This window comes from Heteronotia binoei, chromosome 15 (genome assembly GCF_032191835.1).
Source record: "Heteronotia binoei isolate CCM8104 ecotype False Entrance Well chromosome 15, APGP_CSIRO_Hbin_v1, whole genome shotgun sequence".
Classification (NCBI taxonomy): domain Eukaryota; kingdom Metazoa; phylum Chordata; class Lepidosauria; order Squamata; family Gekkonidae; genus Heteronotia; species Heteronotia binoei.
Genome location: NC_083237.1, coordinates 6,146,448 through 6,168,796, shown reverse-complemented (window position 1 = coordinate 6,168,796; position 22,349 = coordinate 6,146,448). Strand labels below are relative to the sequence as shown.

Genomic DNA, 22,349 nt, shown 5'->3' with positions numbered 1-22,349 from the left:
CCCCTAGAAGGAAGTGAGAGGATCTGAGCACGTGGGGAGCAGAGGGGTTGGGTAGAGGTGGCCGGACCGTGCGAACTAGGCCTAAATCTCAGGTGAAAGTTATCCTGGGAAGGTTGAGGTGGGTTTGGAAGAGGGGAGAACAAGAACATACTGGAGACTGGAGTTTATGAAATTCCCAGTTCCAGGAGCTGGAGTTCATCAGAACAGGCTATGGAGGAGCGTTTGGTCTTGGGAGTGTTCGCACAGGGCCATCTGCTTCGACCCAGTAAGAAAAAGATCTCTCTTTGCAGGCTTGGGCCATGTTTAAAGGAAAGTACCGCCCCGGGGAACACTTTGATGCCGCCGCCTGCAAAACCCGTGTCCGCTGTGCCTTGTCGAAGAGCCCTGAGTTCGAGGAGGTGCCGTCGCGCTCCAGACTGGATACCACCGAGCCCTACAAGGTGTATCGCCTGGTCCCGTTGTCTGAGCAGCGAAAGGGTGAGAGGCTGAAAAGCTCACGTTTTCTCCTCAAAAGCCTCTGCGTTTTCGAATGCCCCAGTCAGAAAGCCTGGTTCCAGAAGGGAGGTTCCCGCGTGAGGTTCTGGACACCACTTACTCCGGGCCAATAGGGACTGCATGGCTAAAGAGGATGTGTGTGTTGGGGGGGGGGGGCAGGCTTGGTTGGATTTGAATTGGAACCAGCGTGAAACCTGTTGGCATACAACAGAAGTTCACCCGGTACTTTGAACATCCCCAGGGCTTTTTTTGTAGCAGGAACTCCTTTGCGTATTAGGCCGCACACCCCTGATGTAGCCAATCCTCCATGAGCTTACAGGGCTCTCAGTAGAGGGCCTACTGTAAGCTCCAGGAGGATTGGCTACATCGAGGGTGTGTGGCCTAATACGCAAAAGAGTTCCTGCTACAAAAGAAAAGCCCCGAGCAACACTGATCACATCTGGAACACTGCAATGTGTTTATGCTCTGCTTTTCTCCCTGTCGGAGACCCGGAGTCATTGACAATGTTGTCCTCTCCTCCTTTGTTTTCTCTCAACAGCCACTCTGTGAGCCTTCCATGGGCCAGAGTTGGGATTCGAACCTGGGTCCCACAAATTCTAGTCCGACAGCCTTAACCACAGCCGCACACCGGCTGGATCAATTTTCTGCCATTTTAACTATTATGGCATTCTCCCCCGAATTCTGAGAATTGGAGTTTGGTGCGGAAGCTAGGAATTCTTTGGTAAAAGATTACTATGGTGTGGCGGAACCGGCCCGATTCTGCCTTCAGGCCCGGTCCCGTCAGCTCCCTATGGAGTCGCCAACTCCTGGAGGGAGCTATGTCTCCTCCTGCCCCTTGGGCTCGCTGCCACCACCTGCTCAGTCCCGGGGTTCAGATTGAGAGGAACAGGACTCCCAATCCCCCTCTCCAGCTGGGAGGCTAGGCCTCAAGGTCCTCTGCCACCCTGCACTTGGGTTTCACAGAGACCTCAGCGCTTCTTTGGGGCACCCCTGGAGGATTGGCACCTTATCCAACTGCATGCCTTCCCCCTTCCCCGGGGCCCCCTTTATAAAAACAGCGTGGTCTAAAGCGGTCTGGGGATCTAGGTGGTACAGAGATGAACTGCCAGCATTTAAAACAGAAAAAAAAACATTTATTTAAAAGAGAAAAATATAGGAAAAGAAAAACACAAAACAAAAACAGTTGCATTTAAAAAGTTAGCACCGCACAGCAAAGCACAGCAAACAGCATAACAAAATAAAGGTGGTTTTTAAACGCATCGTATTGTCCCTGGTCTATACTTGATCTGCCTAAGAAAATGACTTACTTTGTCTGCCTGCCTGGGGGCCCCCAGGCAGGAGCCTCCATTGCTCACCACATGCTTGCTCGAGCGCTGGCTCAAATCTGGCCTCTCTTCCTGCCTAACACATGGCAAGAACAACAGCCCTTCCTGCCTCTCTAGGAGACTTTCCCCCTAGCGTTATTGGTTTGGCTCTGGAAGGGAGGGGGGGAGTGAGGGGAAGGCTACAAAGCCGGCTGAATGGATTTACTGATCCCTGCCTTTTTGGATGAAGCACCAACACTCTCAGATGGCGTTTCTCCACATATGGTAATATTGATCACCCCTGTCCCAATTTCAGATGTCTCCTAGCTAACTCTGGAGAGTAAGTATTCTGCCCTCTCCAACAGTATCCTAAGAATTTTTTTGGGGAAAAAGCAGAGTGGACTTTTTCTTCCTCTCCCCGAATTACCAGAACTTGAGTGCGTCAAAAGAAGCTAATGGGCAGCAGATTTTGGAAGGATCAGAGGAAATGAACATAAGAACATAAGAGAAGCCATGTTGGATCAGGCCAAAGGCCCATCCAGTCCAACACTCTGTGTCACATAAGAACATAAGAGAAGCCCTGTTGGATCAGGCCAATGGCCCATCCAGTCCAACACTCTGTGTCACATAAGAACATAAGAGAAGCCCTGTTGGATCAGGCCAATGGCCCCTCCAGTCCAACACTCTGTGTCACATAAGAGAAGCCATGTTGGATCAGGCCAATGGCCCATCCAGTCCAACACTTTGAGTCACATAAGAACATAAGAGAAGCCATGTTGGATCAGGTCAAAGGCCTATCCAGTCCAACACTCTTGTGTCACATAAGAACATAAGAAAAGCCATGTTGGATCAGGCCAGTGGCCCATCCAGTCCAACACTCTGTGTCACATAAGAACATAAGAGAAGCCATGTTGGATCAGGCCATTGGCCCATCCAGTCCAACACTCTGCGTCACATAAGAACATAAGGGAAGCCATGTTGGATCAGGCCAATGGCCCATCCAGTCCAACACTCTGCGTCACATAAAAATATAAGAGAAGCCATGTTGGATCAGGCCAATGGTCCATCCAGTCCAACATTCTGTGTCACATAAGAACATAAGAGAAGCCATGTTGGATCAGGCCAGTGGCCCACCCAGTCCAACACTCTGTTTCACATTAGAACATAAGAGAAGCCCTGTTGGATCAGGCCAGTGGCCCACCCAGTCCAACACTCTGTTTCACATAAGAACATAAGAGAAGCCCTGTTGGATCAGGCCAGTGGCCCATCCATTCCAACACTCTTGTGTCACATAAGAACATAAGAGAAGCCCGTTTGGATCAGGCCAGTGGCCCATCCAGTCCAACACTCTGTGTCACATAAGAACATAAGAGAAGCCCTGTTGGATCAGGCCAATGGCCCATCCAGTCCAACACTCTGTGTCACATAAGAACATAAGAGAAGCCATGATGGATCAGGCCAATGGCCCATCCAGTCCTACACTCTGGGTCACATAAGAACATAAGAAAAGCCATGTTGGATCAGGCCAGTGGCCCATCCAGTCCAACACTCTGTGTCACATAAGAACATAAGAGAAGCCATGTTGGATCAGGCCAATGGTCCATCCAGTCCAACATTCTGTGTCACATAAGAGAAGCCATGTTGGATCAGGCCAGTGGCCCACCCAGTCCAACACTCTGTGTCACATAAGAACATAAGAGAAGCCATGTTGGATCAGGCCAGTGGCCCATCCAGTCCAACACTCTGTGTCACATAAGAACAGAAGAGAAGCCATGTTGGATCAGGCCAGTGGCCCATCCAGCCCAACACTCTGTGTCACATAAGAACAGAAGAGAAGCCATGTTGGATCAGGCCAGTGGCCCATCCAGTCCAACACTCCTGTGTCACATAAGAACATAAGAGAAGCCATGTTGGATCAGGCCAATGGCCCCTCCAGTCCAACACTCTGTGTCACATAAGAACATAAGAGAAGCCCTGTTGGATGAGGCCAGTGGCCCATCCAGTCCAACACTCTGTGTCACATAAGAACATAAGAGAAGCCATGTTGGATCAGGCCAATGGCCCATCCAGTCCTACACTCTGGGTCACATAAGAAAAGCCATGTTGGATCAGGCCAGTGGCCCATCCAGCCCAACACTCTGTGTCACATAAGAACAGAAGAGAAGCCATGTTGGATCAGGCCAGTGGCCCATCCAGTCCAACACTCTTGTGTCACATAAGAACATAAGAGAAGCCCTGTTGGATCAGGCCAATGGCCCCTCCAGTCCAACACTCTGTGTCACATAAGAACATAAGAGAAGCCATGTTGGATCAGGCCAATGGCCCATCCAGTCCTACACTCTGGGTCACATAAGAAAAGCCATGTTGGATCAGGCCAGTGGCCCATCCAGCCCAACACTCTGTGTCACATAAGAACAGAAGAGAAGCCATGTTGGATCAGGCCAGTGGCCCATCCAGTTCAACATTCTGTGTCACACAGTGGCCAAAAAACCAGGTACCATCAGGAGGTCCATCAGTGGGGCCAGGACACTAGAAGCCCTCCCACTGTCGCCCCCCACAAGCACCAAGATTACAGAGCATCACTGCCCTGGACATAAGAGAAGCCATGTTGGATCAGGCCAATGGCCCATCCTCTTCAACACTGTGTGTCACACAGTGGCCAAAAAAACTGGAGCCATCAGGAGGTCCATCAGTGGAGCCAGGACACTAGAAGCCCTCCCACTGTCACCCCGACCCCCAGCACCAAGAGTACAGAGCATCACTGCCCCAGACAGAGAGTTCCATCAATATGCTGTGGCTAGTAACTACTGATGGACCTCTGCTCCAGATGTTAATCCAGTCCCCTCAATGGTTCTTAATGAAGGCTTCTTAATGAATGTTGAAAATGTGGAATCTGCTGCCAGAGGAGGTAGTGACAGCCACGGGTGTAGATAACTTTAAAAGGGGATTAGGCAGATTCATGGAGGAGGGAAACTCTCCTAAGGGGAACTTCATTCAGAGGCAGTCAACTTCTGAAGGCCAGTGCCAGGAGGCAATATCAGGGGAAAGCCTTGGTGTCTGCCCTACTATTGGCCCTCCAGAAGAACTGGTTGGCCACTGTGTGAGGCAGGATGCTGGACTAGATGGACCCTCACTGGTCTGATACAGCAGGGCTCTTCTGATGTCCTTGTCAAGGGGAAAGGCCTTGGCTTCTATCCCCTGTTGTTGACCCTCAAAAGAACCTGGTTGACCACTATTTGAGACAGGATGCTAGAACTAGATGGACTATTGGTCTGAACCAACAGGGTTGACGTTATGTGCCTATGAAAACCTTGGCCTCTCTGCCCTGTCATTAGCCCTCCAGAGGAACTGGCTGGGCCCTGTGTGAGACAGGATGCTGGACTGGATGGACCCTCCCTGGTCTGATCCAGCAGGGCTCTTCTGATGTTCTTCTCAGGGGAAGGCCTCGGCCTCTCTGTTGTCGACCCTCCAGAGGAACTGGTTGGCAACTTTGTGAGACAGGAGGCTGGACTGGATGGACCCTCACTGGCCTGATCCAGCAGGGCTCTTCTGATGTTCTTCTCAGGGGAAGGCCTCGACCTCTCTGCTCTGTTGTCGACCCTCCAGAGGAACTGGTTGGCGACTTTGTGAGACAGGAGGCTGGACTAGATTGACCCTCACTGGTCTGATCCAGCAGGGCTCTACTTATGTTCTTATGAAGGCCTTTACTTCTTCCCTGTTGTTGGCTGTCCAGAGGAACTGGTTGGCCACTGTGTGAGACAGGAGGCTGGACTACATGGACCCTCGCTGGTCTGATCCAGCAGGGCCCTTTCTGATGTTCCACTTTTTTATTAAGCAGCCTTTTAGAACAGAGGTCCCCAACCTTTTGAGACTGCGGGCACCTTTGGAATTCCAACACAGCATGGTGGCAGAGCCAGCTACAAAATGGCCGCCACAGCTTACCTCAGTCATAAAGTGAGGGTTCTTGTGCTGTGGCAGCAAGTGCTGCCAAAGCCGCGTTTTTTAAAAATCTCCAGTAGACAATCAGAGACTTAGGTGAGCAAAAGGCCAAGTGGGGCTTTTATAATTATAAAAATTCTGGGCAGGCACCAAGAAAAGTGTCGGCAGACCCCATATTGGAGGCCTCTGCTTTAAAAGTTGCAAAGGGCGATCAAGACCAGATGTGGTTGGGGAAGGAGCAGAGTGACGCAATCGGTAGCTTCCATGTAGATGCTAGTTTGGTGTCATGGTGAAGTGTGCGGACTCTTATCTGGAAGAACTGAGTTTGATTCCCCACTCCTCCACTTGCTCCTGCTGGAATGGCCTTAGGTCAGCCGTAGCTCTCACAGGAGTTGTCCTTGAAAGGGCAGCTGCTGGGAGAGCCCTCTCAGCCCCACCCATCTCACAGAGTGTCTGTTGTGAGGGAGGAAGGGAAAGGAGACTGTAGGCCTCTCTTTGACTCTGTCCTTGAAAGGGCAGCTTCTGGGAGAGCTCTCTCAGCCCCACCCACCTCACAGAGTGTCTGTTGTGAGGGAGGAAGGGAAAGGAGACTGTAGGCCTCTCTGAGACTCTGTCCTTGAAAGGGCAGCTTCTGGGAGAACTCTCTCAGCCCCACCCACCTCACAGAGTGTCTGTTGTGAGGGAGGAAGGGAAAGGAGATTGTAGGCCTCTCTGAGACTCTGTCCTTGAAAGGGCAGCTTCTGGGAGAGCTCTCTCAGCCCCACCCACCTCACAGAGTGTCTGTTGTGAGAGAGGAAGGGAAAGGAGACTGTAGGCCTCTCTGAGACTCTGTCCTTGAAAGGGCAGCTTCTGGGAGAGCTCTCTCAGCCCCACCCACCTCACAGAGTGTCTGTTGTGAGGGAGGAAGGGAAAGGAGATTGTAGGCCTCTCTGAGACTCTGTCCTTGAAAGGGCAGCTGCTGGGAGAGCCCTCTCAGCACCACCCACCTCTAGGCTTGCCAATCCCCAGGTCCCAGCAGGGGTTCTTCCGCTTTCCCAGGCTGCTTCCCCATCCCAGTCAGCTGGCCAACGGGGGGAAGCCCCGCCCCCAGAGGACCATGTGCCTTTGGAGGCTTCAGTCTCCGATTGAAAGGCTTCCTCTTGGGATCGGGTGTCTGTGTTACTTTGAAGAAGTTGGCAGCAACTCGTGAGTAGAGAGGCCAATCCGTCGCTTCAGAGTCACCAGAAACTGGGGGGGGGGGGGAGGAGAACGTCTGCTGAGCACATCATTATTCCCTATGTGGAGATCGATTCTCATAGGGTATAATGGGGAATTGATCTGGAGGTTTCGGGGGCTCTGGGGGAGCTGTTTTTTGAGGTAGAGGCACCATATTTTCAGTATAGTATCTAGTGCCTCTTCCCAAAGTACCCCCCAAGTTTCAAAACGATTGGACCAGGGGGTCCAATTCTATGAGCCCCAAAAGAAGGTGGCCCTATCATTCATTATTTCCTATGGAAGGAAGATATTTTAAAAGGTATGCTGTCCCTTTAAATATGATGGCCAGAACTCACTTGGAGTTCAATTATGCTTGTCACACCCTTGTTCCTGGCTTCGCCCCAATGTCTCCTGGCTCCACACCCAAAGTCTCCTGGCTCCACGTCCAAAGTCCCCAGATACTTCTTGAATTGGATTTGGCAACCCTACCCACCTCACAGAGTGTTTGTTGTGGGGAGGAAGATAAAGCAGATTGTGAGCCGCTTGGAGACTCTTCGGAGTGGAGGGCGGGATATAAATCCAGTATTCATCTACCTCACAGGGTGTCTCTTGTGGGGGGGGAGGAAGGTAGAGGAGATTGTGAGCCGCTCTGAGACTCTTCGGAGTGGAGGGCGGGATATAACTCCAATATCTTCATCTACCTCACAGGGTGTCTGTTGTGGGGGAGGAAGGGAAAGGAGATTGTGAGCCGCTCTGAGACGCTTCGGAGTGGAGGGCGGGATATAACTCCAATATCTTCATCTACCTCACAGGGTGTCTGTTGTGGGGGAGGAAGGGAAAGGAGATTGTGAGCCGCTCTGAGACGCTTCGGAGTGGAGGGCGGGATATAACTCCAATATCTTCATCTACCTCACAGGGTGTCTGTTGTGGGGGAGGAAGGGAAAGGAGATTGTGAGCCGCTCTGAGACGCTTCGGAGTGGAGGGCGGGATATAAATCCAATATCTTCATCTACCTCACAGGGTGTCTGTTGTGGGGGAGGAAGGGAAAGGAGATTGTGAGCCGCTCTGAGACTCTTCGGAGTGGAGGGCAGGATATAAATCCAATATCTTCATCTACCTCACAGGGTGTCTGTTGTGGGGGAGGAAGGGAAAGGAGATTGTGAGCCGCTCTGAGACTCTTCGGAGTGGAGGGCGGGATATAAATCCAATATCTTCATCTACCTCACAGGGTGTCTGTTGTGGGGGAGGAAGGGAAAGGAGATTGTGAGCCGCTCTGAGACTCTTCGGAGTGGAGGGCGGGATATAAATCCAATATCTTCATCTACCTCACAGAGTGTTTATTGTGGGGGAGGAAGATAAAGGAGATTGTGAGCCGCTCGGAGACTCTGAGTGGACGGCAGAATATAAATCCAATGTCGTCGTCTTCTTCTAGCAATACTCCCTCTAAGCTGTGGAATCTTGTGAGCAAAAATTCAACTTTGTGAGGTAATGACATGAAAGTTGTGAGCTGCTGCATGAAATTAGTTTGCTCTGTGGCCATTTTTCCTGAGGTAAGACAAAAAAAGTGTGGGCCGGAGTGTAAAAAACTGTGAGCTAGCTCACACTAACTCAGCTTAGAGGGAAGACTGGGGAGGTGACCACTGTTCCACCATCCCACAGCATTGAAATCTGAACTTACCCCAGTACAAATGCAGAGCGCCAAATAAGATCTAATAACATCGTTATATGCGGCGCTCGATAAAAACTAAAATCATGCCGTCTTGGATTCTAGGGTACGAACTTGAAACTGTATGACTGGCTTCAACTGTATGAACTTGTACAAGATGTTTTAATGATTTTATTGCAATTTTATTTTAACGTTATGTTGTTTTAACTGTTGTCGGCCGCCCCGAGCTCGTCAGGGGAGAGCAGGATAATGTAATAAAATCAATAAAATAACAATAAGTAAAATAGACGGCATGATTTATTCACAGTGTAGAGTCTGTCTTGCCTCGGGACAGAATTTAGACATACGCATCCCTAATATTCTGCCTCTTCCCCTCACTCTCCCCTTGTCTCCTAAGGGAACACACCCTCAAAGGTGAAGTCCAAGAAGGTGAAGCTGGAAGGCTCTAGTGGGACCTCAGAGGAGGGGGGAAGAAGTCCCCCTCGAAGTGTACCACAGACGTCCTGCCCCCCCTCACTGCCAAACACGGTGAGTGTCGAAATTGGAAGGGCACTTCTGAGGTCGGAAGAGCTTCTCACCAGAGTAGCTAGAAGCAGCGTGAGCTCTCCTTCTGGTGGCATCTGGACCGAAACCTACGTGCTTCTACCCAATTCTTGCCTGCTTCCTCGCTGTTCCTCATTTCTCCTCGGGAGCAGGAGCGTTCAAGAGTCCGACGAAGGGAGCTTTCTCTCTCAAAAGTGTGTGCTCTAAAAATCCGGCGGGGCTCCATGGTGTACTTGAACTTCGCTTCTTCTGCAGAGCGGCCGCTGGCTGCGCGGAAGGTCCCGATTAGATGAATTGCTGGCCATTTGGCTGACGGAACGATTACGTTGAAGTCGGCCTGCGTCGCCAAAATGTCCAGTTTTGCATCTGGGCAATGCGACTCTCGTTGGGCGTTCCCTTGGAGCGTTAAGCTATATCTGGAAGGCTGTGCCCTTTTTGACTGTAAGTGGGAAGGGTTACTGCCTTTCCCTAGAGTCTGGGGTTTTATTAACCCCCACCCCCCTGGGAGTGTGCTCTCCATCCTTCCATCTCTCTTCTTAAGCTAAATGCGCATCTTTTTAAAGATCTCGACCACCGTGCGCTTGTGCCTCAGCAGTCAAACACTTGCTGATGCGCAGCAGGTCCCGTCCTGGCGATTCTGATGGAAGAATCTGGGTTAATGGGAAAGACGCCTCTCTGCCTAAGCCCCTGGAGAGCTGCTGCCAGTAGACGGCACTGTGTGAGACAGTCCAAGGGTCAGGCTTGGTAGGAGACGGTCCCCTCAATGTACTTTTGCTTGGCCATCTTTCCTGGGCCTGCCTCTAAGGCAGGAGTCCGCAGTGTGGTATCCTGAAATGCACCATGTTGTGGGTAAGGAGGGGGACTGACAATCAGCACTGGTGGTGGGGCTTTCCAGTTTGAACATGAACAATGAACCTATGAAGCTGCCTTCTACTGAATCAGACCCTCGGTCCATCAAAGTCAGTATTGTCTACTCAGACTGGCAGCGGCTCTCCAGGGTCTCCTGCTGAGGTTTTTCACACCTACTTGTCTGGACCCTTTTTAGTTGGAGATGCCGGGGATTGAACCTGGGACCTCCTGCTTACCAAGTAGATGTTTTACCACTGAGCCACCGTCTCTCCAGTTTGGTGTAAGTGGTTCAGTGCGTGGACTCTTATCTGGGAGAACTGGGTTTTGATTCCCCACTCTTCCACTTGCACCTGCTGGAATGGCCTTGGGTCAGCCAGAGCTTTCTTATCTGGGAGAACCGGGTTTGATTCCCCACTCCTCCACTTGCACCTGCTGGAATGGCCCTGGGTCAGCCATAGGTCTCGCAGGAGTTGTCCTTGAAAGGGCAGCTGCTGTGAGAGCCCTCTCCAGCCCCACCCACCTCACAGGGTGTCTGTTGTGAGGGCGGAAGGGAAAGGCGATTGTAGGCCACTCTGAGTCTCTATTCTTGAAAGGGCAGCTTCTGGGAGAGCTCTCAGCCCCACCCACCTCAAAGGGTGTCTTTTGTGAGGTAGGAGAGTAAAGGAGATTGTGAGCCGCTCTGAGATTCTGTCCTTGAAAGGGCAGCTTCTGGGAGAGCTCTCTCAGCCCCACCCACCTCACAGGGTGTCTGTTGTGGGGGAGGAGAGTAAAGGAGATTGTGAGCTGCTCTGAGATTCTGTCCTTGAAAAGGCAGCTTCTGGGAGAGCTCTCTCAGCCCCACCCACCTCACAGGGTGTCTGTTGTGGGGGAGGAGAGTAAAGGAGATTGTGAGCCGCTCTGAGATTCTGTCCTTGAAAGGGCAGCTTCTGGGAGAGCTCTCTCAGCCCCACCCACCTCACAGGTTGTCTGTTGTGGGGGGAAAGGAGATTGTGAGCCTCTCTGAGATTCAGAGCAAAGGGCGGGATATAAATCCAATAGCATCATCATCTTCTGGGAGGAAGCACAGAGATGAGCAGCCATCGCTAACAGGAAGTGCAAGCAGAGTCACGGCATGTGCAGTCTCATCTTTCTTCCTTCCCCTCCAGGATGGAAGCTGTGTGTCAGAGGCCACCATCAGCCCTTCTCTGAACGCAGGAGCTGCTTTAACCGTCCATCAAGAGGAGTTAAGCCCTCAGCCCGGTGAACCAGGTGGGGGAACTCACATCTTCCTGTAAGCCCGGTGCCCCAGCCAGATACTCTCGGCATAACCGAAGGGCCTTCCCCACTCATTTCCTGTCAGGAGATTTGTCAGGAGAGGAGATCGTACTCTCGTTTTGTCAGGAGAGGAGATCGTACTCTCGAGGAGCAGGGAAGAAGCACCCTGAGAAAGAGTGGCGCTCAGAAGTCCTGTCCTGGTAACAGTCACACCAACAGATGCTTCAGGATCCTTCCTTTATTTTACACAACTGGTCCCCGAGCTTTTTACGCCTGTGGGACGCCTTCAGATTTAAAACCTTCCCATAGTGGGGGCAGAGCAGGAGGGCCTGGCTTGTTTGGTGGAAGTGGTGAAGCGTGCGAACTCTTATCTGGGAGAACCGGGTTTGATTCCCCACTCCTCCACATGCAGCTGCCGGAATGGCCTTGGGTCAGCCAAAGCTCTTGCTAAGTGGTTAAGTGCACTGACTCTTATCTGGGAGAACCGGGTTTGATTCCCCGCTCCTCTACTTGGCAGCTGCCGGAATGGCCTTGGGTCAGCCATAGCTCTCGCAGGAGTTGTCCTTGAAAGGGCAGCTGCTGGGAGAGCTCTTTCAACCCCACCCACCTCACAGGGTGTCTGTTTTGAGGGGGGAGGGAAGGTAAAATTAGATTGTGACCACTCTGAGATTCAGAGTATAGGGCGGAATATAAATTCACTATCTTCTATTTTCTTCTTTGAGGAAGTAAAGTAAGCAAACACATTGGGGGGGGGGAGGGCAGGAAGTGGTTACAGACAGAGGATGACTCTCTGGAGGTGGCAATGTGTCTTTCGTAATACTTCCGCATCCATTTCTTCAGCACCATGAGGCCGGTGGGAAAAGACAGTGCCTCTGAGCAAACGCTGTGCAACCTTCATCCTGTGTGTTGTCATCTCCGCCAGTCATTCCTCCCCACCAGGGTTTTTTTTGTCGAAAAAGCCCCGCAGAAGCTCATTTGCATATTATGCCCCACCCCCTGACATCACCATTCTTCCACACAGGGCTTTTTTTGTAGGGAAAAGTCCAGTTGGAGCTCATTTGCATATTAGGCCCCACCCCTGACAGCACCATTCTTCCACACAGGGCTTTTTGGTAGGCAAAAGTCCAGTGGGAGCTCATTTGCATATTAAGCCCCACCCCCTGGCATCACCATTCTTCCACACAGGGCTTTTTTTGTAGGGAAAAGTCCAGTGGGAGCTCATTTGCATATTAGGCCACACCCCTGACAGCACCATTCTTCCACACAGGGCTTTTTGGTAGGGAAAAGTCCAGCGGGAGCTCATTTGCATATTAAGCCCCACCCCCTGGCATCACCATTCTTCCACACAGGGCTTTTTTTGTAGGGAAAAGTCCAGTGGGAGCTCATTTGCATATTAGGCCACACCCCTGACAGCACCATTCTTCCACACAGGGCTTTTTGGTAGGGAAAAGTCCAGCGGGAGCTCATTTGCATATTAAGCCCCACCCCCTGGCATCACCATTCTTCCACACAGGGCTTTTTTGTAGGGAAAAGTCCAATGGGAGCTCATTTGCATATTAGGCCACACCCCTGACACCAAGCCAGCAGGAACTGCATTCCTGTGTGTTCTGCTCCAAAAACCCTGTGCCTCACCAAATGTTGCACTTAAAGGAGAGCAACATTCTGCGATGGGGATTGGCTTGTGGTTCTCTTTATGTAGCATGCAAAGCAGTAGATGTACGGGGCAGAACTCTCATGTTTGGGAACGGGTTACGGCCCGTGTGGGGTATAAACGCTCAGAAGGGGGGCGCTAGGCTTGTGTAGCCCCGAACTCCTGATTGCGGGTGTGCAGAAGTCCTTCATTCCCGTTCTCTGTCGTTTCTCAGGGGTGAAAGGCACTGTGCACCATGCTCATAGGCACTCTGGTCCTTGGGTTTTTGTACGTGTTGCGAGTTGTGCTCCCTGCAGAGTCTTGTGAGCAAACATTCAACTGTGTGAGCTGGTGGCATTCAAGTTAACATAAGGACATAAGAGAAGCCATGTTGGATCAGGCCAGTGGCCCCTCCAGTCCAACACTCTGTGTCACATAAGGACATAAGAGAAGCCATGTTGGATCAGGCCAGTGGCCCCTCCAGTCCAACACTCTGTGTCACATAAGGACATAAGAGAAGCCATGTTGGATCAGGCCAGTGGCCCCTCCAGTCCAACACTCTGTGTCACATAAGGACATAAGAGAAGCCATGTTGGATCAGGCCAATGGCCCATCCAGTCCAACACTCTGTGTCACATAAGAACAGAAGAGAAGCCCTGTTGGATCAGGCCAATGGCCCATCCAGTCCAACACTCTGTGCCACACAGTGGCCAAAAAAATTATATATATACACACACTGTGGCTAATAGCCATTGATGGACCTCTGCTCCATATTTTTATCTAACCCCCTCTTGAAGCTATCTATGCTTGTAGATAGCCACCTTCTGTGGCAGTGAATTCCACATGTTAATCACCCTTTGGGTGAAGAATTACTTCCTTTTAGCCGTTTTAACCTGACTGCTCAGCAATTTCATCGAATGCCATGAGTTCTTGTATTGTGAGAAACGGAGAAAAGGACTTCTTTCTCCATCCCATGCATAATCTTATAAACCTCTATCATGTCACCCCGCAGTCGACGTTTCTCCAAGCTAAATAGCCCCAAGCGTTTTAACCTTCCTTCATAGGGAAAGTGTTCTAACCCTGTAATCATTCTAGTTGCCCTTTTCTGCACTTTTTCCAATGCTATAATATCCTTTTTGAGGTGCGGTGACCAGAATTGCACACAGCATTGCAAATGAGACCGCACCATCGCTTTATACAGGGGCAAGTTGTGAGCTATTGCATTGATTAGTCTGCTCTGGGGCCACGTTTCCCGAGCTAAGACCAAAATGTGCGAGCAGGAGGCTAAAAACCTGTGAGCTAGCTCACACTAACTCGGCTTAGGGGGAACACTGGTTGCAAGCCCAAAACAGGTTCTGGTGTGTGAAATGAAGCCTGTGAGAACAGGCTTGTGAGTAACAGATGGGGCGGCTGGCCGTCGTCCATTCCTAGTTCCAAGGGCAGGTTGTGGAAGATTTTGGGGAAAGGCGGCATGGCTATCTGGGTGGGTTGGTGGTCGCTCCCTATTTCCTCACTTCCTGTTCCTTTTCTCCTTTGCCCTCTTGGCGCACCAGCTCCTGATGTGATGGAGATCGCCGTCTGTTTGAAGGATGAGACTGCGCTGGCAGAGGTGCTTCAGATGGTGAAAATAGGTGAGGTCACGGAGCGAGCGTCTCCCTCTACAGCTGCCTTGAAAGGGTCGGTTTCGTTTGTAGGCGGTAAGGAGAGGGCTTGCATGCTAGAGAGGGGCAGTGGCTGTGTGGCAGGGCACTTGCTTTGCATGCGGAAGGTCTCAGGTTCGATCCCTGGCCTCTCTAGTTGAAAGGACCAGGAATTCGGTGATGCGAAGCGCCCTCAGCCTGAGACCCTGGAGAGATGCTGCCAGCCGAATGGACAAGACTGATTTTGATGGACCGAGCGTCTGATTCAGTATAAGGCAACTTTGTATGGAACAGGGGTGGCCAGACCTGCTTAACATAAGAGCCACATAGAATAAATGTCAGATGTTTCAGAGCCAGAAGGAAGAAGATGATGATATTGGATTTATATCCCGCCCTATACTCTGAATCAGAGTCTCAGAGAGGTCACGATCTCCCCCCACAACAGACACCCTGTGAGGTGGGTGGGGCTAAGAGAGCTCTTACAGCAGCTGATCTTTCAAGGACAACCCCTGCGAAAGTTATAGCTGACCCAAGGCCGTTCCAACAGCCGCAAGTGGAGGAAGTGGGGAATCAACCTGGTCCACGCACTTAACTACTACACCAAACTGGCTCTCAAGGATGGATGGATGGATGGATAGATAGATAGATAAATTTATTGTCATTGTTCTCAACAAAAGAGAGCAACGAAATGAGGTGCTCTTCCACAAAACATACCAACACATCAAACACACATATTCATAAGCTATTTAAATACATCTAAAACCATTAAAACCATTTAAATCCATCTAAAACAGATAATCATTCATAAAACCATTTTAAACCATTTAAATACATCTAAAACAAATAGTCATTCATAACCCTGCATTTAGCCTAACCACAGCACTTGGATTAGAAAAACTGTCCTTAAATCTGTTTGTCCTAGCCTTCAAGCACTCTATATCGTCTACCTGACGGTAATATCTCAAATAGCAAATGGCCCAGATGTGAAGGGTCCCTTAGGATCATTTGTATCTTCCTTTTACATTCCATATTATACAGATCCACCAATGAGGGGATGAGAACATCCACAAATCTTTTGTGCTCTTCTCGTCACTCTTTGGAGCACCCTTCTCTCTGCTTCCGTGCAGCTCCCAAACCACACACAGAGGCAATAAGATAAAATGCTCTCAATGGAACTACGATAAAAGGCAACCAGCAGACTAGAAGGAATAGAAGGAGAGAGAGAGAAGAAAAGAGAGAGAAGGAAAAGAGAAGAAAGAAAGAAAGAAAGAAAGAGAAAGAAAAAAGGAGAAAAAGAGAGAGAAAGAAAGAAAGAAAAAGAGAAAGAAAAAGGAGAGAAAGAGAAAGAAAAAAGAGAGAGAAAGAGAGAAAAGGAGAGAAAGAAGAGAGAGAAAGAAGAGAAAGAGAAAAAACAAAAAAGAGAGAAAGAGAAAAGGGGAAGGCAGAAAGAAAGCAACTTTAAGTTTAAATGCCTTCTCCCCAGCTGGCCGATGGGGTGGTGGGGGCTTCAAGAGCCTCACAAGATATGTGAAAGAGCCACATGTGGGCCCCCGAGCTGCAGTTTGGCCACCCCCCAGTATAGAACATGATGCTGTTTTTGGTCATGGCCTGTTCCTGTGAAAGCTAGGGTGTTCAGAACTGTTAGGCTGCCTGGGACTAACCCTCTCCCTTTTCCTCTCCTAGAGGAGTTCTCATTCATCTGTCCATCTTCTACAGCGGCGTGCTGGTTTGGGGCTTCTGGCTCCCCCAAGGCGACTTTCTGATCACGTCGGCCGCCGCGCCGCTGGAGCGCCCTGCAACAGAATGCACCGGGTGGTGTTGCCCCCTGCAGACGGGATAGAGGGACCCTCAGAAGCAGAAAGCTACCCACCAGCTGCTGAAGGGTCTGGAAAAGGGAGTGATGGCTGACAGTAACCGAGAAGGGATATTCGTCCAGTGTCAGAGCAGATGCAAAGCTAGCATTGCTTGGAGGGGGCTCACAGAATCCCAGGTCACGGGGAAGTTGGATAGTAGTACCCTCCTTCACGTGTTCAGTGCCAAGGCATTCCAGTCAGGTAAGGTTAGTTGCTGAGGTCACTTTTTCCTAAATGAAAATCTGAATGCGTTAGCCTGCGTTGTTTTAAGCGAGAGGCGTTACTCTTCTTGGGTAGATTGTCTTGTAATGTCGATTTATTTTGATGTGGTGTTCCTTTTAGATAGTTAATTTGTGGCATTAGTTAACCTTCGACAGGAGCCCCCAACCTTTTAAGCCTGTGGGCAGCTTTGGAAATCTGGTAGAGGGTGGCGGAGATGATCACAAAATGGCTGCAGCAGTAGGTGGAGCCAGTCACAAAATGGCTGCAGCAGTAGGTGGAGCCAGTCACAAAACGGCTGCCGCAAAAGGCGGAGTCAACCCCACAATGCCAGAGATTGAGGTTATATATAACTTCAGCAGCAACTCTTCAATGTTTTAGGCACAAGTAACAGGATGCTTTTTAATTTGCACAGCCCGTCTAGCCCTACCCACATGCTGAAAGAACTTTGAGGCATCCTGCCCTAGTATATACTAATCCCACTTCTTGCATTTTCTCCCCTCAGCTTGGGACCAGTACTTGCTTGGCTTAGCTCCCAAGCCTGAACACCAGGTCACACTCTGTATAGGGGAAGAACTGGAGGGAAATGAAAATCTGAATAATAAGCTCATTGTCATTCAGGTAAGATTTATCCTAGGTAATGTCATGCAAAAGTGCATTGTGGGATAGGATAGGTGAACCACATGGTACTATTTAGCGTGGAGAGGAGGAGGCTGAGAGGTGATATGATCACCGCCTTCAAGGACTTGAAGGGCTGTCATAGAGAGGATGGTGTGGAATTGTTTTCTGTGGCCCCAGAAGGTAGGACCAGAACCAGTGGGTTGAAATTAAATCAAAAGAGTTTCCGGCTCAACATTAGGAAGAACTTCCTGACCATTAGAGCAGTTCCTCAGTGGAACAGGCTTCCTCAGGAGGTGGTGGGCTCTCCTTCCTTGGAGGGTTTTAAACAGAGGCTGGATGGCCATCTGACAACAATGAGGATCCTGTGAATTTAGGGGGAGGTGTTTGTGAGTTTCCTGCATCGTGCAGGGGGTTGGACTCGATGACCCTGGAGGTCCCTTCCAACTCTATGATTCTGTGATCTGGGGTCCTGTATTTGGACGGCGCATAAATGGTGGAAGCTGTCCTTTGTGGGTTTTCAGAGAAGTGGATTGTGGGTAGGCAGGCGAATGGCACAGTTGCAGTGTGTTGCCGGTTTGGCACAGCTACGTCATCGGTGAAAGTTTAGAAAAGAAATGGATTATGGGTGGGCAGAAGAAGGATTTATTTTATCTGGCATCTGGGCATCAGGAAAGCACTACCTTGAGGATCGGTAGCGGTACCACAATACAGGTCTATTATGTGTGCTGGTTGGAACTGAGGCAGAATGTATTATGGGCAGTCACAGTTAACGGCCAGCTGGGAGCCATGTAGATGAGGTGGTGGTCAATATCTCCTCTAAGCTGTGGAGCCTTGTGAGCAAAAAGCCTACTTTATGAGCTATTGGCATTAAAGCTTATTTATTTATTTTTCATGTTTATATCCCGCCCTCCCGGCCAAGGCAGGCTCAGGGCGGCTAATAACATGATAATATCAACAATAAACAATAAAAGCAATTGCAATTATAGTTCAGTTAAAACAGTTTAAACAATTTGAAATTATTAATACAATTTTAAAACAGCAGTTATGGCGCTAAAATTCATGCCATACATTCAGCCGTGTTGGGCATCTGTGTACTTTGGTTGAAGGCCGTTCGAGATAATGTTGTTTTGCAGGCCTTGCGGAACTGGGCAAGGTCCCGCAAGGCTCTAACATCTTCTGGAAGTTGGTTCCACCAGTGGGGGGGCCGCAGTAGAGAAGGCTCTTTCTCTAATACCCTTCAATCTCGCCTCCGTCGGCCTGGGGATTGCTAGTAGGTTTTGTGATCCACAGCTTCGGTGAGCTACTGCATAAATTAGTTCGCCGAGGGCCATTTTTCCTGCGCTAAGTAAAAAACTGTGAGCTAGCTCACACTAACTCAGCTTAGAGGGAACACTGGTGGTGGTTCGTTGGCAACAGAGGCAGATAGTGAGGAGTGATTGAAATGCAGTTCATTAAATTAACAATTAAAAGGGCATTATGGGATACGAAAAGTTCCCGTTCGACTTGGACAGTGTGGGCCGAGGAAAAGAGATCCTCACGTTTCTCCTGTTCTCCAACCTGCAGATGGCACAGCACTTTGCGAATCAAATAATGGAGGTGAGACAGACGCCGGATCCGGATTCCCTCATGCTGTCTTTTGCCGTTTCGGACCCCTCAGCCTGAAAATTTGGCCAGCTTCTGGTTCCTGCTTTCCCTCAATGAACATGGCCTTGAACAGCAAATCTTCTGTTTGGGTCATTGAGCGTGACCCAGCACTTTGTGGGTTTAACAGTCCATTTTCCTCTCAGCATGCAGCTTCCGGAATTTCTAGGGGTACAGACCCCTCTGTTCCTTATGGTGTATGCATGGACTTTCTCCATCTGCTTTAAGTCTGAGTAGGCAAAGCTTTCTAAGTGGAGTTGTGGTCATTAAATGTAAACTTGTGAAACACTAGAGTGACTAAGAAGCGGTGGCTTCTATGTGTGATTAATTCCAGTTACATTTTGAGGTTGAGGGATTTCGTTTTGGAATCCTGGTAGCAGCGGCAAGCAAATTTTGTAGCGTGCACGCCTCTTGTGTGTCTGTTAGAGTTGCACTCTTGTTCTCTTCTTGCACTTTACTTGAAACTATGACTGAGGCATCTTCCTGTGGAGACAATAAAAGTTGTATAGTTACGTGTGCCTGAAGTCTGCCTGTGGTGTTCTCCTGATGCAACTGAATTCATGTTACAAACCGAGATGAACTCTGAGCTCTTGCCTCACGGTGACATCAAGAGAAGTCGCTTCCATTTCTGCAAGATTCTCAGGGCTGTGTGTTTAAAGCTGTTTTGAACTTTAATAATGGTGAAAAGTAAATTACACAGTTGGTGCCACTAATGGGAAGTGAGTTTTGTCAGCCCCTGTCTTCAGATTTGATTCTTATCTTTGCAATGGCAAGTGTTTCTCCAGTCCCGCCAAACCCAAGGGCAGGGGTCCCCAGCATTGTGCTGATAGGCACCAGCCAACAATTGTTCTGGCACCTGCAAAGGATTTTTACAAAGTGGGCAGAGACAAGTTGAGCTTTTGCGCAACACCGTTTCTGATTGGGCACTGGATGTCTGATTGACTGCGCAGATGAAAAGACATCCTGTTAAACAGCTGCTCTGCCTTAAATATTCAGGAGTTCCTGTCCTGCTTGAGTCCTGCATTACTTCATGCCCTGCCATTTTATGGGTGGCTCTGCCTCCTAGGGCGGCCATTTTGAAGGATGCACCACAAGGTGTCAGAAAACAGATTCCAAACGTTTGGGGACCCCTGACCTTCCGAATTGGCCTATTGCAAGTTAAACCATAATGAACAAATGGATCCTGTTCAGTGGGGAAAGGATGACTCTGCGTAACTTTCCAGAAATCCTCTTGACAAGCAGTCAAGAATCCCGCTGGAGAACCTGATTATCATGCAGCTGAAGATAACAAGGCCAAGGCAGAATCATTACAGAGCTGAAGACTTAAGTGACATGATGTGGGAAACATGGTGACATGTTTCTGGGACATGGAAGAACTCTGGTTGTACTGTGTGTATCCTATCACTCTGTGGCTCCGTGTGGAGCTCTGATCAGTTGAGCAGAGTGGTAGGATTCATCTCATTGTCCTCTAGAGTCAAATGAGGGGGGAGGAAATGAGCAAGAAGTTGGTTTTATATCTCTTATCTGAACCACTTAGGGGTGGGGTACCTGAAAAGGGGTAACAGGCTATCTGAGCTGGTCTTCTTCCCTGGTGCTGTTGGAATTTAATTTTTCCATTTAGACCCCACCCTATCCCGCAATCCTTGGACCATTCCTCAAGTCACAATGGAAACCACTTTTGAAACGGGGACCTTGATTTTTAACTAGATGGGTTCCAAGGGCAGAATTCCAGAACTCATTTGTATCGCTAAAGGGTCATTTGCAACCGTAGGCGATTGTCCTTTCATTCACGTTGGTGTTTGTCTTTTTCCTCCCAGCTGTTTGCTTTTGGCTCTCCTGGCCTTTGTTTGTTCACCGTCTATGCCACTCTTTTTCATTGCGGTGTCTTCGTTTTGGTCAAATGAACGAATAATGGTCAGGATTCTTGTATTCTTCCGTCCGTTGTACCAAGTTGTGGGGTCTCAATAAACCATTTCATTCGTATCTGTTAAACCACTGAGTCTGTGTTTCTTATTGGTTCGGTATAGCAGAAAAGGACACAAAGGTACAAGGAGAATTAAAACAGACACATACAACTCAGGTTGCTGGATCCAGGTTGGGAAATACCTGGAGATTTTGGGGGTGGAGCCTGGGGAGGGCGTGTTTTTGGGAGCGGAGGGACTTTCCACCTTCCAAGGCAGCCATTTTCTCCAGGTGAACTGATTCCGGTTATAAAAGTGGGAGAGCTCCAGCAACAACCTGGAGGTTGGCAACCGTACATACAATAGATTTGAACTATAATAATGGAATGACTAGAACACACAGGAGCATTTTCGCTTGATGCAAAGAATATTCCCCTGCTTCAAGATTGACCATGGAGACATAAGCTAAATTCTCTTTAAACCATCTTTTATTGACGCTTCAATTTCTGAGGAAAAGAAAATTGGAGGGAAAATGTCCCTTTCGCTATGATTGGATAAGCTTCTCCGCAAGCTTCTCCTGATTGGCTAGAGTTGACAGGGCTGAGAGGAGAAATTAAAACAGCCTCCAAGATCTTTTGCAGAGGGAGGGTCCACCCACGATTCTATTGGCTGGAACTTCGAGGCGAGCCTGATCATTGGACTGATGGACAGCTTGAGGGAGGGGGCGAGGCAAGAGGGACTAGTCCTTCGGCCGAGCGGCAACCCACGTGCACCGGGAGCTCTCCTGATTGGTTAGGCGCTTCGAGGAAGGAGCTAAGAACGCGCAACGCAGCGACGTGATTGGCTGGAGAGGGGACTCGCGTGTCTCCAAGGGGAAGGTTGTCGCTACGATTTCCCATTCGCCGGTTCCCATTAGAACTCCAAGCAAGGCGTTGATTGGCCAGCGGAGATCGCTTTATAGGTGGGGATGTGGCTAATGGAGTCAGTTTGAGCTGGGTTAGCTGAGGATGGGGGGTTAGGTTGGGCTGCGAGATGCAGGTTTCTTTTAACATTCAAGTTGGATTTCCTCGCCTTTGATTGGTGATAAAAAGAAATGAATTTTTGCATCCCCTTTAATTAGCTGGATTCCCCATATAATGCTAGGGATCTAGATAATGGCTCCTGGTATCTAACTCTACTCAACTTTCCTTTAAAAAAATAATAACCAAGCCTTACCTTCTCCAGATACTTTTTTTTTAAAAACCACCTTAAAATAGGCTTTTCTTCCACTAGAGAAAGAGTTATTTTTGATGCCAAAAATTAAAAAAAAAAAGATTTTTGCTGCTGATACCTATCAGTGCTAATATTTCCTTAATCCTCAGATAAAACAAAAAAAAACAGCTCACAGTTCATTAACTTATTAACACCAGTCTTAATTAAATCCCCTATTTGTTATTGTGTGTGCTTCTCTTTTATTGACTGAGCTGAAAGATTTCATGACTGCTGAAAACAAGAGCTGTCTTTAGTTTCTTAATAGCTCCGTTGGTTAATATAGCCTTTCCAACTCAATTGCTTATTAATTATCCATGTTGACCGTTAGTACAATAACCTTAACGGCTGA

The 22,349-nt window shown here is 49.2% G+C and overlaps 1 protein-coding gene across 1 annotated transcript in view; it reads left to right on the top strand.

The window, feature by feature from the left end:
• Positions 1-20,840, top strand: part of IRF9 (interferon regulatory factor 9) — a 22,511-nt gene extending 1,671 nt beyond the window's left edge. The window contains 7 exon segments of the mRNA XM_060256504.1: positions 291-477; positions 8,996-9,126; positions 11,136-11,238; positions 14,428-14,551; positions 16,198-16,568; positions 17,092-17,207; positions 18,771-20,840. Of these exon segments, the coding sequence (XP_060112487.1) occupies positions 291-477; positions 8,996-9,126; positions 11,136-11,238; positions 14,428-14,551; positions 16,198-16,568; positions 17,092-17,207; positions 18,771-18,869 (1,131 nt within the window). The 3' untranslated portion in view covers positions 18,870-20,840.
• Positions 20,841-22,349: the final 1,509 nt, after the last annotated feature.